The sequence below is a fragment of the Panthera leo genome, chromosome C1, assembly GCF_018350215.1.
Source record: "Panthera leo isolate Ple1 chromosome C1, P.leo_Ple1_pat1.1, whole genome shotgun sequence".
NCBI classification, from domain to species: Eukaryota; Metazoa; Chordata; class Mammalia; order Carnivora; family Felidae; genus Panthera; species Panthera leo.
Window position 1 is genome coordinate 124,002,391 of NC_056686.1, and position 17,868 is coordinate 124,020,258.

At 43.1% G+C, this 17,868-nt stretch overlaps 1 protein-coding gene across 1 annotated transcript in view; it reads right to left on the reverse strand.

Moving 5' to 3' along the window:
* Nucleotides 1-17,526, reverse strand: part of NCKAP5 (NCK associated protein 5) — a 729,314-nt gene extending 711,788 nt beyond the window's left edge. The window contains exon 1 of the mRNA XM_042948658.1: nucleotides 17,395-17,526. Within this exon, the coding sequence (XP_042804592.1) occupies nucleotides 17,395-17,445 (51 nt within the window). The 5' untranslated portion in view covers nucleotides 17,446-17,526. The remainder of the gene's footprint in view (nucleotides 1-17,394) is intronic.
* Between the last annotated feature and the right edge of the window lie 342 nt (nucleotides 17,527-17,868).

The window sequence follows — 17,868 nt, forward strand, 5'->3', positions numbered from 1 at the left end:
GTGAGAGAAGATAAGAAGTGGGATGCCAGGGGAAGGGGTTGTGTGGGTAGCTAGAATGGAGCATAAAAACCCTGGAATCCCAAGTCAGAAGGGCCAAGCTATGACACAGGAGGAAAGAGACAGGGCTGGGAGGGCTTTCACCAAGCACCTCCCCATTCCACACTTTTTCCTGAGGCTGGGTCTGCCTCATGTCCTTTTGGTACGGCCCCAATTTGTTCAACAACAACAAAAACTCTTAATAAAGATGGAAGGAAGAAAGGAGAGAGGGAGGGAAGGGGGAGAGAGAGAGAAAGACACTGAAAAACAGTAAAAGGAGTTTAATGGGGGAAAACAGTTTAATGATTAATTAAGTTAATAGAAGATCAAAGTTGGGAATCTATTTGTGGCAGGAATGCAGACAGCTTTCTGCTGAGTAAACTCCATGCACGCAAAGGCCTGGGCAGACACAGACCACACTGGTGTGTTCCCAGGGACACTGACCTAAGCCACACTGTAGCTCCTTAACCTTCATGCAAAGAAGCAAAGTCCATTTCAAGATCCACCTGGCCCTGCCTTCCAGGAGGATTTGCACTGTTCTTATCAACCAGACTCTTGTCTCTCCCACTGGAGGCAGGGGAGTCTTCAGTCTTTAGCACTATTTTTAACATGAACCCAACCTTTCTGACAACTCTCCTGAGTCCCCCTGTGTCTCAGATCCAACAAGAAGAACACTCAGAGAGTATTCCCCCAAATAGGAAAATGAGGCATTTCTGGGCCCCAGGTTCATACCAGACTCTAGCCACATCTGTTCTGGCAAACAAGTGAATTCATACAACACCAAATGAAAAGCACAGGAGCCGAGTTTTATGATAAGAAATGCTTATCATAAAGAAATGCTTATTAAAGATGAAATAAGGGTTCCAGGAATTTTGCCTTAACTTGCAAGTAAGGAGATGCTATTGTTCAGGTGCTGATCAGTGGAGATTTTCAAGTTTTCTTAGAAGCACAAGTGTTTGCTCTCAGGATAACTACGTTGTTTTCCTTTAGGGCTTGTCTGTACACCATGAAAACAGAGAAACCAGTCTAATCCTGGTCCCAACTGTTGGCTTCTTTTAAAACCTTGAGTGGTTTGTAGTCCAAACCAGATTTGCCCAGTTTCCATTGAAGAAAAATCCATTTACCACAGCATTCAAAACAATTCAGCAAGCCTGGGAAGAAGATGGGCAAGGGATAGGGCTGGGGGCTGGGGCTGAGGCTGAGCGGGTGGGTGAGATGGAGGGGAGGCAAACAATCACATTCCCTGCACCCCTACACAGGATGGGGAGAACGAGGCAGTCCCCTTAATAGGCTGAGCCCAGGGCTCCTTTAGAAGAGCCCAGTGCCATGGGGACATCTGGGTGGCTCAGTCAGTTAAGCATCTGACTCTTGGTTTTGGCTCAGATCATTGTCTCACAATTCGTGGGTTCCAGCCCCACAATGGGCTCTGTGCTGGCAGTGAGGAATCTGCTTGGGATTCTCTCTCTCTGCCCGTACCACACTCATGCTTGTGTGCTCTCTCTCTCTCCTCAAAATAAATAAATAAACTTTAAAAAAGAAAAGAAAGAAAAGAAGAGGCCAATGCCATGAATGAGTGTGTCCCCAGCTCCCGAGCTGGCTGCTGTGAAATACGCATCACACTGTGACTATTCTGAGAAAAGATACCCCATAAGTGCCATCCTGGACAGTGCAAAACACAGAGAACACTACAATTGATATGCAACAAATTCTTCAACTTCAAATCATGTAACAACAAAACCAAAGTTTGGGGTTAGACAACAAATTTATACACACACATACACACACATACACACACACACACACACACACACACACACACACACACTGTATACATACACAAGTGAGCCTGATTTTATAGTGATGTTTGAGAGGGGGAGATTACAGGGTATCAAGACTAGCCAGCATTAGGATAGGTGAGAACAGTCTCATAATTCTTAGCTGCCCTAATTGGAGGGGATCTAGGCCAAAGAGAACCCAAAGGCAGATCATACCTATGTATCTGGGGTCACAGACTTCATGAGCTAGTCTACAGGTCTCATTTTCTAAGAGAAAAATCCAAGGACCCAGAAAACTTAAGTAGTGTCCCTAGAGGTACACAGCCCATAGACCTTTCTTCTCACTGCTGAGTGGGGACAAAACACCTGACTGTAGGTGTGACCACAAAAAGGGGAGTCATGAAACCATTGGTCTCTCCTCTCCTGGAGCCATGGAGTCAAGTCAGTGCTGCCACAGAACAACAGGCCCACTGTTCCTACTCGTACAATAGATTTGGGGATGGCCCAAAGTCTGTGCTCTCTTTGTGTGTAGTATATGTATTTTTTCAACTGTCTGAATGCTGCTCCATGGTAAACCTAAATGCTCTATGAGGCACAAATTATTTCTTCCTTCTAAGATTAAAAGCTCCCCAAGGCCAAGAACTATGCTTTTCACATCTCTGATTCATTCCCATCTTGCAAACGGATGGCAATTGACACATACTTGTTAATGCTTAAGGAACTGACTGTAATTGACATTCCATTGGTGACTAAGGGGACAGAGAGGCCTTGTCTAAGGCCTTGTCACGTACCTTGGAGGGTGATAGATTATACTATCTGCTCATAATTCTCCTTTTCCTCCTACTCCCGCTGGTAGGACAAGTTCAAAGCACCTCCCACCACCAATGACTTTGGGCAGAAGTCACAGCCAGTTCCAAGCAGAGCCTTCTGGCCTGCTCCTCTTGTGTTTGTGCCTCTTCCAGGAGGTCAACATGCCCCTGCATAGCAGGGAGGATTGCTACTGCAGTCTGGGCTCTGGGACAAGGTAGATGGAGCAGGCCCACCCTACAGGCTGGAGTCTAGCCTAGCCAAGCCTAGGAAGGACCCAGCAGAGCCATAGCAACCCCAAAGAATGACAAATAAATTTTGCTTATTGTAGCCACTGCATTTTTCTGGGTTGTTACCACAGCAAAACTTAATACATGGAATCTCTCTTGAAAGTAAATCTTCCATAGAGCCAGGGTGCTGTAAACTGTTTTCCACCAATCTGGTTGCACAAAACACAGAGGTCCTTTTTGGTAGATAATGACATCTATCAAACAAGTCTGACCTTGCTACTGAGTTATATATAAAAAAAGCAAACCTAGATCAGATGCCCCTACACATATGTAAATATTTATTCAATAAACATGGATTAGCCAACAGGCATGAAAAAGGCCTTAGAACCTGTTGGTCAAGTACAAGGAAGCCCCACATCTAGGTCCTGGTTATGCCACTCTCACCACCTGTCATGAAAGGTTTTCTAGAGGCAGACACCAAACATCCCAGAGGCAGTATCCTATTATCCTTTTAGTAGACATTGAGCAATTATAACTATGCAAAGACATAGGAAACAAGATTCGGGGTGCCTGGGTGGCTCAATCAGTTAAGTGTTTGACTCTTGATTTCAGCTCAGGTCATGATCTCACTGTTGGTGAATTTGAGCCCCATGCTTGGGATTCTCTCTCTTTCCTTCTCTCTCTGCCCCTCTCTTGCTCTCTCTCTCTTAAAATAAATAAACCTTTAAAAAAAGAAAACAAGATTCAAGTGCCATCTCCAAAGGAGCAAGTGACAGGCCTTACTAGTCTTCAACCCTGTTTATGCTTCAGTGGTAAATCAAGAGAGAGAGAGAGAGAGATAGGGAGGTAAGCTTACAGAATACATATAACTAATATATATACAAATAGCTTACCCATATAGATCAAATATTAATACCTTGAACTTCACCAATGAGATCATTTCTAACATTTGTCAAGCTAACTAGCAATTCACTAATTTCACAACCAGAAGCAAATTCTGACGTTCACAAAACCTCAGGTATTAACAAATGGGTAGCTGGCTAAAATGCTTCTAGAAGCTTCCCCTGGAGTATGACTAACCACACCTGGCATGGGAATTCTCAGGAAATCTGACCGTCCCCTATGATGAAATTTAAACTAGCTAGCACATACTTAAAATCATACTGGTCTAAGGGTTTTGAAGTAAATTGTGAATATCATAACATGGAGATTACTCTCCCTGCTGCATCCTCCAAAGATATCCAGACTTCCATGCCCAGGGTTAGAATCTTCCCTGTTTGTGCCAGGTTGACCACAGAAACCAGCTTGGGGATTCATGCTTCAAGCCAAGATTGCAGAGAACAACATGAAATAAAGAAAAGAAACTGTAGGAGGCAGCTTTGACAATCTAAGCCCAAATAGTCAGGGTTCATGGCACTAAATCAAGTAGAGAGAACACAAGGCAAGGAGCCACATAGTATATATAGACTTAGTGTCAGAGACCAGAATACACTGACATCATGCTACAGGCTGACTCAGACAGAATACTCCCTGTACTCCTCCTGCTGGGCAGCCAACAGAGGTCTGGGGGTAACTTGTCACACCATAATGTCCTGACATGCTGTTACAAACACAACATTTATGTCACAGTAACTACAAGTACTCAACACCTTTTCTACCTCATTGGTCTTACAGAAATCATTCATTCTCTGACATTGACTGAGTACCTTCCTAGCCAGACAGTGCACCTGACATTACAGATACAACTTCAGACAGTCACAGACTTTGTCACAGAGAAGCTTTGAGCAGGGGTTTCTGAATCTGGGGCCTATGGCTAGGATCCATGGATGAACTTCAGTGGTCTATGGATGCTCTGAAAAGCAAGGTCCTCTGCGTGTGTACTACTCTAGGAAAACCTACACTGCTCATCAGGTTCATAAAGGAGCCCATGACTCAAGAATGATGAAGAAATGTGTGTCCATGAGGAAGCTCATAAGAGATGACTTTATAATACATGCATTTACTGGAGTGTCTGGGTGGCTCAGTCGCTTAAGCTTCCAACTTCACCTCAGGTCATGATCTTGCAGTTTGTGGGTTTGAGCCCCACATCGGGCCCTGTGCTGAGCCCCACATCGGGCCCTGTGCCAGCTCATAGCCTGGAGCCTGCTTCAAGTTCTGTGTCTCCCTCTTTCTCTGCCCCTCCCCCACTTGCACTCTGTCTGTCTCAGAAATAAATAAACATTAAAAAAATTTTTAGTATGTGCATTTACTCAGACTTTGCTATGGAAGATCAACCTATACGGCTGACCACATAAAAATAGACTTTTTTAAATCAAAATGTCCCCAAAAACTCTTAGACATATTAACTGGAATAAGGTAAAAACTTATTTAGGAAACATCCTTGTAACATAACTAATGACTAATAAAAGTGGTACTAGAGATGCTATAATAAAGCCAACTCCGTCTTCTCCATTATAAAAGTCAATCACAGACCCGGTAAAGTGAGAGCCCAAGGCTGCTTTGAAACGTGACTCTATCCACAGGGTAATATAATGACTCTCAAGCCTCATTTTACCCTCCATTTGCCTCTTCATGTCAACTATGAAGTAGAATGGGCAGAATTTATATCCATAATTTAACAATCTACTGCACCTTGTTGGCTCCACTGGCCTAGAATATACATTAAAGTTAAGATAATCAATGTACAAGTAACAGGGGTATTTCCCTTTGAACTGTCCAAGCCTGTTCAGCAAGGAGTATGGCTAATGCCAATGAAATTCATGGACCAGGAAGTTATGTGATATTCACAGTGTCATTTCTATAATCCCTGCTACATCCCCATGTATTCCAGTTTGAGAAGCAAAGATTTAACCTCTGTGGGGTTCAGTTTCCTCCATATATTAAATGGGAATAATAATACCTAAATCAAAAGGTTCTTGGGAAGATGAAGTGTCACCTATAGGCTAAATCATATAATGTAATCAATCTGCCTGGTACTTAGCCGGTGCTCAGTAAGTATGAAGACCTATCTACGCCCCAAACTTCCATCCACATATGTGCAAAGTTGCAATCCCCAACTTTGATGTGCAGCAGCAGCCTCATGGGGAATTTGTTAGAAATGCAAATTCTCAGGCCCACCACAGACTTACAGAATCTGAAACTCCAGGACTGAAGCCCAGTGACAGTGTATTACCGAGTGCTCCATATAGTTCTGACAGGTGCTGAAGCTGATGTAGAGGAGGAATCTCAATCATGGCTGTACACTAAAATCACCCAGGCTGCTTTTAAAAACTATTGATACTCAAATCTACCTCAGACTAAATCAGAATCCTAGGCACTGATCATTATTAAAAGGTCCCCAGGGGTAAAGTGACTTACTTTAAAGCACTCAAGGAAGTCCCCTTCCCTCCCCTCCTATAGTCCATGACATGAGGGGTACTGGAAATCCCATCAGTATAAAGTCCTCCCCTGGATATGGAGCTGCCATACCTGTGAGACCTTGGAAAAGTTTCCTACACTTCTCCTAGCCTCAGTTTCTTCACCTACAAAAGAGAGACAGTAACAATCCCTACCGCATATTACTGTTTTCAGATGTGAAAACTGAAGTGCAAAGCCTCTGTCATTTGCTGTGTCCCACAGAGCAGGATCAGGAAGAACAGGACCCAGTCTTTGCCACGTCCTCTCTGCTGCAGAGTCATGTATATCAGTGAGGGAAGGAGAGATACCTGGGATCATAGAGAAGGCTTTTGCCTTCTGAAAGGCAGGGCTGCCAGGTAATGGCTGGCATAATGAATGTGCCATCTGGGAAGGCAATGGCAGGGCTTGTGGGACACAAGGGAAGGCATGTGTGGCAAAAAGAAGGATCATCAGAGGGAAGAAGAATGACTAGTGTGTGTGCCCAAGGATGGATGCACCACTCATTTCCACTGCGTTCAGTGGAGAGGCAGGCAGCGCTGGCCAGGACCCATGGAGACTCAGCCTTCAGAGTCAAATTGAGGAAGGGCTTGGAGAAACCAGGGACAGTACAAAACAGAATAGGAAGAACACCTCTGTGCTCTCTGGTCTAACTGAGATAAAGGGAGTGGGGACCCAAGCACAATTTAGCTCCTTTCTCCTAAAATTGATTTCTTTTGCTTGGTAAGGGAAGCATAAGCCCAATGATCCATTAATTCAACAGTGTGGGAGCCCAGAAACGAAGCACAGTTGACCCTTGAACAGTGTAAGTTTGAACTGCATGGATCTACTTATATGTGGAATTTTAAAAATAAGGTACAGTACTGTAAATGTATTTTCTCTTATGATTTTAACATTTTCTTTTCTCTAGCTTATTTTATTATAAAAATATGGCATGTAAAACTTTTAACATACAAAATGTGTTTTAATCGACTATGTATGTTCTCTCAGTAAGACTTCTGGCCAAGAGGAGACTATTTGTACTTAAGTTTTGGGGAGTCAAAAGTCATATACAGATTTTTGATCATACAGGGGGGTTGGCACCTCTGGCCCCATCTTGTTCAAGGATCAACTATAGTTAATTCCAGGGAAATTTGACTTTGGGTTTATTTTCCCATTATTTCTATCCCCTTCTTCTTCCCCTGCTTCCTCCCTATGATATACACACACTTGAGAATCACCATTTCTGCTAGATGAGGATGGTTATTGTCATCTGAGAAGGAGCTTCAAACTAAGTTTTATTATTCCTACCTCTAAATACTGTTCATGCACAATATTGAGGGGTCAAAAAATGGAGAGAAGGCAGCTGGCTATGGACTGTGACCCACCAAAGGCCATAATGGTCACTGTGTGCTGAGGAAACACTAGGCTATGCCCCTTTTCTTCCCTGACATGTTCTTCCTGATTCTGAACTCCACGTTCCAATGTTGGCAATGGTACTCAGAAGGCTTTGGTCTCCCTTACTGTGCCTTCTTCTGGAGTAATGCCTCTTCCCACATTTTGTCATGGTGACCAGGAATGACCAGGAATGGCATGGGAACTATTTCTACACTTAGGTTGGAAAGGTGCCAAGGTCAGTGAGGACAATCAAGAAACACTCAGGGCAGTCTCCAGCTTCACTTATTACAAAACAGAAAGAAATCTAGAAGCATATTTCAACCCCAACACTCTGAGACTTTATTGGCATTAAAAAAAAAAAATACCATAGAGGCCTTAAAATCACTTACAATAGAAACTGACTTTTTATGACAGATGTTGTAAAAACAAAACAACTCCAAAGTTGTAATCTCCAAATCGTGAATCACTTTATTTAAACAAATATTTGAGATCAAAATTCCAGCACAAACAAATACTTTGGGTATGCACCACCTTGAAGTGCTTGCTTTCAGTGTGTGTTGGGAGTTTAGGGGAGAAAAAGCAGGTGGGAGGGAATTTGAAGAAAGCACGTATGAGATGGTTGTGAGTCCAGTGGGCCTACAAGGACAGGCTTGCCTGAAGGACACAAGCAGAATCGACCAAGTTTAAGTGGAAGCTGAGGCCAGCATGTGGGTGGGAATGTACCATGAGGAAAGAAGGTGCAAGTGTCAGAGAGAGCCCACACTGCACACACAGACAGGCAGGGAGGGAGTGGAACTCAGACCAAAAGACTGGAAAAGCATTCCGGAAGGAAGAGCTAGGAGAGGTTTACCTTCTAGTAAAGTCCTAAACAGCTTTTCTAGCTTCAGCAGTGGGGATCCAAAGAAAGGCATGGGCTGGTCTCCTAAATCTAGCAAGAGTGTAATACACAGAAGCTGCAAGCAGAGGTAGTAAGACAGTCCAATCCTGTCCATCAGATGTGCTCTGATTGGTCTGCACGAAGTTTAGCAATAGTGAGCCAATAAGGTCAGTGTATTGGATCCGTGTATTGGTGTCAATATCCAGGTTGTGATCCCTGCTACCAGAGCATGCTAGATGTTACCATCAAGAGAAATAAGAGGAAAAGTGTAGGGGATTTCTCTAGATTATTTCTACACCTGCATGCAAATCTACAATTACCTCAAAACAAAAAGTTTTTTTTTAAATGAGCTAACCTTTACAAATCAGAAGATTTTATATAAAAATCTTCATTTCTAGCTGTTCTTGAAGAGTTGTTAGATCTGGCAACACCAGGCCCACACCATGTTCCTGCAGTAACGTGTTATCCTATCATAACAGAGGAAGCAGAGTAGCATTGTATTCCCCAAGAAGGAAATGAAAATCTATGCCGTACCCCATTCTGCATCAACCCTGCTTGACTTATTTACGTTATTGTTCCAGTCCCAATGGACACTAGATTTTTCCCATTCTTCTGTAAAGAGTGATGGAGTTGAAGGGTTGGTTGTTCAAAAGGTCATAAGAGTTTGTACAATTTGTCTGGAGTTTAGCACTGCATCATGAGTGAGAATACAAGGACACCTCACTGTCCTGGTTCCCTTGGGGCTGTGCACATAATAGGTATCATTACAGTATTCTTCTATAGTTGCAAAACCACTTACGATGGGTTCCAAGAAAAATCAATGCCGTACTAAATGTCATGCTATTGCAATTTCTGTCATAACTCAGAAGTCACATAAAACATAGTTCTTAAAGTCACAAATGCTCTAAAATTCTTACAAAATAAGAATTAGGTTAAGGCTAATTCTTAACCAAAACTGAGAGTTATCAGGACACATACTTTAATTAGATTTCTTCATATATGCACACTCTGTGATTCAGAGACAGGCTGTCATTCCAAACTGAGTCGGCCTTCTGGTTTTCTGAGGTTAAAGCATTTTCCACATTGAAAACCTGTCTCCTTTGGTTTTCACATGGTAAATTGTTCAAGTGGAATCATTTACCCCAAGGGCAATGAAATGCTCCCATTATCACTAAGCAGCAAAGGGCAAAAGAGCCAAAGGGTAAAGACAGGAAGGAAAAATTGAGGTCATTCCTTGCTTCATGAAAAAAAAAAAAAAAAGGAATGACATCGATTCACATTTAGGCCCATCCTTGTGTTTATGAAACACAAATCCTTCCTCGGCTCAATATAATGCCTATCTCTCTACCACCTTGCCCCCACCATGTACATCATGCTCAGATGCCACAATTCTTTCTGGCTAGGCCATTCTAATAATGATGCTGTCACAATTTCAGCTATAAAAATCAGATTTCCTCTGTAAGAAGTCTATTAGGGCTGCAAATGGGGACAAAGCATGATATTTTTACATATTCTTTAATACACGAGTTAACTTATCAAGAGAGTTAAATTGCATTTAAAATTCAGGGACAGATGTAGGCCCTGGCTAATGGTCCCTCAAGTGGTCTGGTGTGTCAGGGACTCACTGACAGGTTTCTCTCATTCCTCTCTGGTGTTGAACTCTGACCCACAATATGTTCCCTTTATGCTTAGCCGTTTCCCAAATCAGTAAATACACAGAGCAAGCTGCTTCTCTCCACTACATCCTCAGATTTACTCAGTTGGGTTAAACGGGTTAATTCACTCCTGCAGTCCCCACTGATGCGACCTCACTTCATACTGGCAAAAGTGGGTTATTCATGTTGCCACTAGGACTGTGTCCCAGCCAAAGAGACTGTGTATCTGGAGTTCCTTGCAAAATGCCAGAAGTCTGTGAGTTGGCGGTGGCCAGGGGCTGCTGACGCAACCACAGCTCGTGCATTTGCGAAATTAAATTATAAACGGGAGGTGCTCCCTCTGCTAGTCTGAAAGTAATGGCTACGACATGCAAACCGAGTCATTGTAGATGAAATATGGAACTGGTCTGCACTGTGTGGGGCATCAACTGAACCCTGCCATAAGGCATCTGGTGGGGCCATGGGTCCCCTCCAAGTTTTCCTGTGTGTGACAGCCAGCTGGCAGAGCAGCTGCAGGCCAGTTTACTGTGGGTCCAGCTGACCATCCCCCCTCAGACAATCCATTGAAAGGTCAGAGGGGCTTTGGCTCTTGCTTTGAACAAGTGTTGTTTGCTCACCAGGGGTTCCATTGACCACAGGGCAACAGGACATGCAAATAATTTGCAACTTCCTTAATTAAGGTAAACTCTTAATTCCCAAAATAGAGCTCTACCTCAAAATGGGATTTTTATTTCTTTCTCAAATATTTTGTTGTAGCCACACATCCCTTGTCTGTATACAAAGACTTTTTTTTTTTTTTTTTTGAGGCTTTTGGGGCAAAAAAAAGGACAAAACTATTTTTCTTTTTTTTTTTTTCCATTTTTGAAGTACATCACTTATTCTGAATGGATATATAGTCCTAGATACAGGTGCAGACAGCAATCAAGTATGGTTTTGATTCCCAGAGACGAATTTATCTGAGCAAAAGTAAAACATCACTGTGAGCGGTAGTGGTAAATCGAAAGCAACTTGGTTGGATTTTGAGAATCAGTGAGTTATACCAATAGTCACAGTGAATGAAATATTTCTATTCCTCATTTAGTGTCAGTCCTCTCTGCTGCTAAGAGATCTTAGGTTTCTGTTTGGCTTGGAGAAATCTGAGGTCTCCCCTAGGTCTTCATGATGCGGCAGGTTACTACACATAAAACAAGTAACTGGACAACGTCATCCTCCGTGCCAGGGGCCTCATGGTACCCTGGCTCCAGTGGGAAACAGGACAGATGAGGTCCCTTCTTTTCCAGAATGAAATCAGGACACATCTTATTCCAGTCCTCCTTTCCTAGCAAATCCACGTGTTCTGTTTTCTGAAACAGGCTCAGTAGAGACACCTTTTGGATGTGTTTGTCAGAAATCACATATCAGACTATAGAGAAAAAAACATTTACTCTGGAACAACTTTTTCACATTTGAGAAAGTCTCAGTATTTGAGAATTTGGCATCTTTCGAAGGGGAGAGAAGCCATCCTCTGTGCTGCCTTGATGAGAACAATCCCGGCAAATGGACACCCTGGGCTTCTGAGAATGGCCTGGCTATGACTGAAAGATGGGAGTCCCCCTCTACTGTTAAATTGGATTGGCAGGGGAAAAGGTCTAGTGCCCAACCTAGCATTGAAAAGAATCGGTTTGGGCATTATCCAAACAAGTTCATTGGGTATCATGTTGAAACAGCCACACTCCGCAGGATGTTTATTAGCTGTTTTTTTTTCTGTTTTTGTCACTCAATAGGATTTCAGCTCGGCCCAGACTACCCATTCTATGCTTGTGTGAGAAACCTCTAAGGACCCAAGATCAAAGGGGCTTATGCTGGAGAAAACTCTATTTCTAAAGCAACATGCGACTTTCCAAGTTTAGGAAAAACAGGCCTCCAAGTGCAGCATCTTTTTATTTTACAAAACCCTTCTCTGCCAAACATTTGCGTTTGCATGCATCTAAGCGTGGGTCAATGTTTAGAATGAGAGTAAGAAACACAAGTTTCAGTGAACGGGTTGCCAGATACTCTGCTTTAAAAATGTTGCTTAAAATGAAAACCACTTTTCTTCTCACACTTTGATATGAATAATGAAAATATCTTTCTTTTTGTCCCAGAGAGTATATTTTAAAATACAAAAAAAAAAAAAAAAAAAAAAAGTAGCATTTTGTTTTGTTTCTTTTAAGGGAGCACATTCTCTTCCATTTGACTCATCTGGTTTTTCCAATTATTGGCCCCTGATCATTGGCACTTTGCTGGGATCAGCCCCAAAGGAGCCAGAAGGGCCAGTTCTTCCAGTATCTCATGATTTGTGACAACCCCAAATGGCGATTTCCCATTAGCCTCCAACTGCCTTTCCCCCTCCCCCGCTCCCCCGCTCCCTGACAGAAGGCACACACCTCTCTCCCAGGAGGTGAGCTTGCGGCACTCCTAAAGATGTCACAGCATGGAATCAACCCCGGACGCTCTTTCTCAGGTTGATTCCGTGAGCTCAGGAAGTCAGCCTGCCAACCAGCCAGCAAAGTGCCCGGTCAGTGGCAGGTGTCCTTCCAGCAGAGAGCTCACGCCTCTGCGCACTTTGTGGGAATCATGCTAATCCGAGGGGTTGGGACGGGAGCTCCGGGCTTTGTGACCTCTCATTTGAGAGGCCTCAGTGCACTGTTTACAAGATGGAGCTATTGTCCTCCATGCCTTCAATGGGAGGATCCAGAGGACCACAATGTAGATCAAAGGATAGCAAAATAGGACCTGGGAGCAAAGGCTGAATCATCCCGGCATTATTTTGCCTGGAGAAGAGAAGGCTGGAGATGGAATATGGGTTGAATAAGAAGAGAAGGCTGGAGATGGAATATGGGTTGAATAGACCAGCACGGCAGAGGGCTATTAATGTCGTCAATGCAGCCAGCTGTTCAGCACTTTCAGTGAGAAGAAAAGGAGCAGGAGGGAATGAATGTCAACCGCAATGAGAGAAATTTGTCTGAAACTTGTAACAACAACAACAAAAAATTCAAACAATGGGGGTTGTGATAAATGCTAAGCTGTGACGGGGAAACACACTGTTTACTTTAAAACTAAGACTTCTCAGTCAAGAGTTTCAAAGGCAAATTTGCCTGAATGCAAGGAGCAGACAGGAAGAAACTTGGAGGCTCACTTCACTTAAATACAGGCAACATATGACTTGGGCCTTTACCAACTGCTCTCTACAGCTGACATTTATTTCAGAGGACAGTGTTACAAGCTACTACCTGGGACTTCTCCGCCCTTGCTTTAGCGATTTATTTAGCTGAGGCAGAAACCATCAGTGCAGCCAAGTGACCGACAAGTACGTTGGGTGATGGGCATCCTGACTTCAGTTCTGCAGCTCATCACTCCACACCGTGAACGAGCACTGCACCTCAGTCTCATGAACTGTCAAATGGGAACAGCAAATTAATAAAAGGAATGAAAAGTACAGCAAACCCAAGTGTGTGGTACTTGGACTGCTCAGACCTCAGGGCTACTCCCAAACAGAGAAATATGCGGCTCTTCTATAACTGTTTTTATTTTTTTTATTATTATTTATATATTTAATTTTATCTTTTTAATTTATCATCAAGTTAGCTAACATGCAGTGTCTATAGTGTGCTCTTGGTTTCAGGGGTAGATTCCCATGATTCATCGCTTACATACAACACCCAGTGCTCATCCCACCAAGTGCCCTTGTCAATGCCCATCACCCATTTTCCCCTTTCTCCTGCCCGCCCCCTTTTAGTACCGTTTTAAGTTACTCCCACACCAGCCTCTTGTGAGAGAAATGAAGAATTCTAAGAGCAGTGAACTCAAGACCACAGCTCAAGCTGGTATCCAGGCTGTGATTTCCCACAGTCTGCAACCCAGCATCAAGGCACCACTGCGTGGCACCCACCAGGGCAAGGCAGACACATAGTGCTTTCATTACTGGGGCTGCGGTCTGGGCCACGTTTGGGCATCTTGACTGGAAACATTTCGCCATGAAATCCTCAAATATCAGAACTAGAGAACTCCATTGCCCTTGGTGCTTGTAACAGGTAGGTTTTAAATAAATAAAAAATAGACAAAGTGTTCAACACAGTAATAAGGTGATGCATTTTTTTTTTTTTTTTTAGCCCTATGAGTTCAGGCTGAGGACATATTTGGTCACAATGAAAGAAAATAAAACTTGTCCACCTAGAATTCTATTCACAGAGGAAATATCCTTCCAGAATGAAGGTAAAATAAAGGACCTTTTCAGCCAAAAGTTGGGAGATCCCAAAAGCTGGGAGAAGACTCACACTGTAAGAGGGGTAAAGGAGGCTACTTAGAATGCCTTCTGCCTTGTAAGTATGTCGTCAGTTGGAACACTAGGTTTCTGTCCATAATATATTCCACATAATGTGTCAGAGACAGAACCCTGAACTGGGGCTGTCCTTATGCAAGCCTGGAACGTTAGAGATGAAAAGGCCAACTGAGCTCATTTCATCAAACCCCCTTATCTTCCAAATAGGAAACAGAGGGTCAGAGAAATGGGGACAAACCAAGAATAATGCAGTCATTGGAGGGACGACATGGGAATTAGCCCCCAGATTTTATGGTCACCAAGTAATATGCTTTACCTCACTTGAAAGGCCACAAACTGATCCCCAGTGGGGCCAATGTGATTCACAGACGTATTTCATTTGGACCAAAAGTGGGTTTAAAAAATTAAAATTAGTTGCTTTAAAAAACGAGAAGACATTGCCACGTAAGCTCAAGTACCTACATGAGCACAATCAACTCAAGTTCCAATGTTTTCTGCCCCTTTTATACAGGATACATACTCTCTGGTTTGCCACAGTCACCCCCACTCCTTAATGACTCCACAACAATAAGGCCATGGGTGACTTTCTATGACTCGTTGCACTCCCAGAGTTGCTTAGCTCAGACATGTATTTCATTTATTTACCTCATTTCCCTGGGCCATTTGAACATTTGATTTTGCAACCCCTTCCCTTCCATATGCTGCTTCTATTTTCCTAAGCAGTAAAACCATTCATGATTTTTTTTTTTTTTTGCAAACAAAAAGCATGTTTATATGCATGCCTGGCACACACTTGACCCTATAGTGATTATGTATATAGAACTCAAGACATATAAAAGTTCACATAAGCTAGTACAGGAAGCTGGTTTATTTGATCCACTTTTACAGAAGACTTTAAACAGTGCCAAAGACTCATTTGTTGTAGAACAACATTCTGAAGGAGAGACGTGAGCATTTTGCCATTTCCCTTAACTTCTGCAGGGGAAAATGTGTAGCTTAGTCGGTTAAGCATCCGACTTCGGCTCAGGTCATGATCTCACGGTTCGTGGGTTTGGGTCCCGTGTCGAGCACTGTGCTGACAGCTGGGAGCCTGGAGCCTACTTCGGAGTCTGTATCTCCATCTCTCTCTGCCCCTCTCCCCCACTCATATGTTCTCTCTCTCAAAAATAAATATTAAACATTAAAAAAAGATAAGATAGACACATCTGTCCACACAAAGTCTGCTACATGAATTTCATAGTAGCACTATTCGTAGCAGCCCCAAAGTAGAAATAATCTAAATTTGCACCGAGTGATGAATAAATAAGATATTGTATCTCCATACAATGGAATATTATTTGGCAATAAAAAATGCTACCACATGGATGAACCTTGAAAATATCATGATGAGTGAAAAAGTAGACACGAAAGATAACATACTATAATTCTACTTTTACGAACTGTCCAGAACAGCAAAAATCTATAGGGACAGAAAAGAGATCAGTGTTGTCTAAAACTGGGGACACTGAGAGGAAATGAGGAGTAACCACTAGCACATATGCAGTTTCTTTTTATGATGAGAGAATGTTTCAAAATAGGTAGTGGTGATGGCTGCACAACTCTGCGAATATCCTAAAAACTACTGAATGGCACACTTTTTTCAATTTTTTTTTTAACGTTTATTCATTTTTGAGAGACAAAGAGACAGAGCGTGAGCAGGGGACGGGCAGAGAGAGAGGGAAACACAGAATCTGAAGCAGTCTGCAGGCTCCGAGCTGTTAGCACAGAGCCCAACGTGGGGCTCAAACCCACAAACCGTGAGATCATGACCTGAGCTCAAGTCGGATGCTCAACCGACTGAGCCACCCAGGCACCCCCAATAGCACACTTTTAATGGGTGGGTATGAGAGTATGTGAATTGTATCTCAATAAAGCTGTTATCCAAAAAGAGATAAATGAAAATAAGACTTTTGAAGTTGGGGAAGGGAAGCTGATATTTTGGACGGAACTGCTCCAGACCAGGCAGACTCCAGTGTGGCTTTGTATGTCTTATTTCATTCAAGCCTCACAGCAACCAGTCAGGTGGCTTCATTCCACCCATTTCACAGATGAAGAAATACAGACCCCTGGAGATTAAGCTGCCTCGGTCACTTGCTAAGCTGAGATTTGAACCCATGTCAGCCACCCAGAATTTTCTCCTTCCCTAAAAGACAAGTGAAGGTACTAAAAAGAAACTACTTGCCTTGGCTGTTTCTTCATGCTGCCTATAACTATTTAATTATGAGCAGGACACCAGCTTTTCTTTGCTTAAAAACTAACCTGAGATATTTCAACTGATTAAAGTCTTTCTAAAATCAAATAAGGTGTTTTTCTCAAGGTGACCCGTATCCCTTCCTGAATGCAAAGCCAGACCTGCTTAAACCATTGCTCTGACTGCTGTCTGTTGGCATTTTCTCACTACCCAATATTCTCCTTGAACTCACCTCTGCTTGCTCCCTCATTTGATAGGAGAGCTAAAAACACTGCCTAATGTATGTCTCCCTCCAGTCCCACCCCTGCATATACAAAGCAGCATCCAGGTAGCACGGCACACTTTCATGACCTCCTAATCCTATCGCTATGCACGTCTCTAATCGTTAGCATCAAAGAGCACTCACAAATGAATTCATATGGACAAAGTCCTCAACTAAGCATTCCAAAGGCATGCACCAGCATCCAACCCCAATCACTTTAAGAGCTTGTGTGAAAGCACCAATCATTTGGGAACGTGCTAAGGTGGGGTGAGAGGAGATAGATTCAAACAGAACTCATGTTCCTTGCCTTAAATGAGGATCATTCCAAGCTGTACAAGAATGGGCGGCCAGCAGAGTGTCTGGGATGCCAGCCATCTCTGAGCCACAGGCACGGAGTCTGCATTTACTCATATCACAACCCATTATCTTCCCAGCCAGGCTCCCAACCTTACCTCTACTGAAGCAGAAGCCAAGTGAACCAGCGAATGACCTTCCTGGGTCATCAGGACCACAGCAGCCACTCAGTTTGGCTCCTTACCACCTCAGCTCTTTGATCTGACAGCCACAGTCAAACCTTCCTTTCCTCTTTCTGAACATTCCCAGTATGCTTCCTCCTGCCTGTCAATATTTAACTACCCTGTCAAGTTACATTACATCACCTGCACTAAATCCTACCCCAGTGATAGCTAAAGGGTGTGCCTGTTTGATTTAATTCAACTATTCTTTATCAAGAGCCTTCCATTCATTCATTTCTTTCAACATGCATTGAGCACTTACTGCATTTGGCACTGGAGATACAAAAGTGAAAGATCCAATCCCCAGAGCCTACTTGGAGAGACAGACAAGACAGTGTGGTGTGTGCTATGATGCTGAAGCACAGAGCACAGGACTGTCTTCCATTACAGGCTGGCTGTTGAGAGATGCAG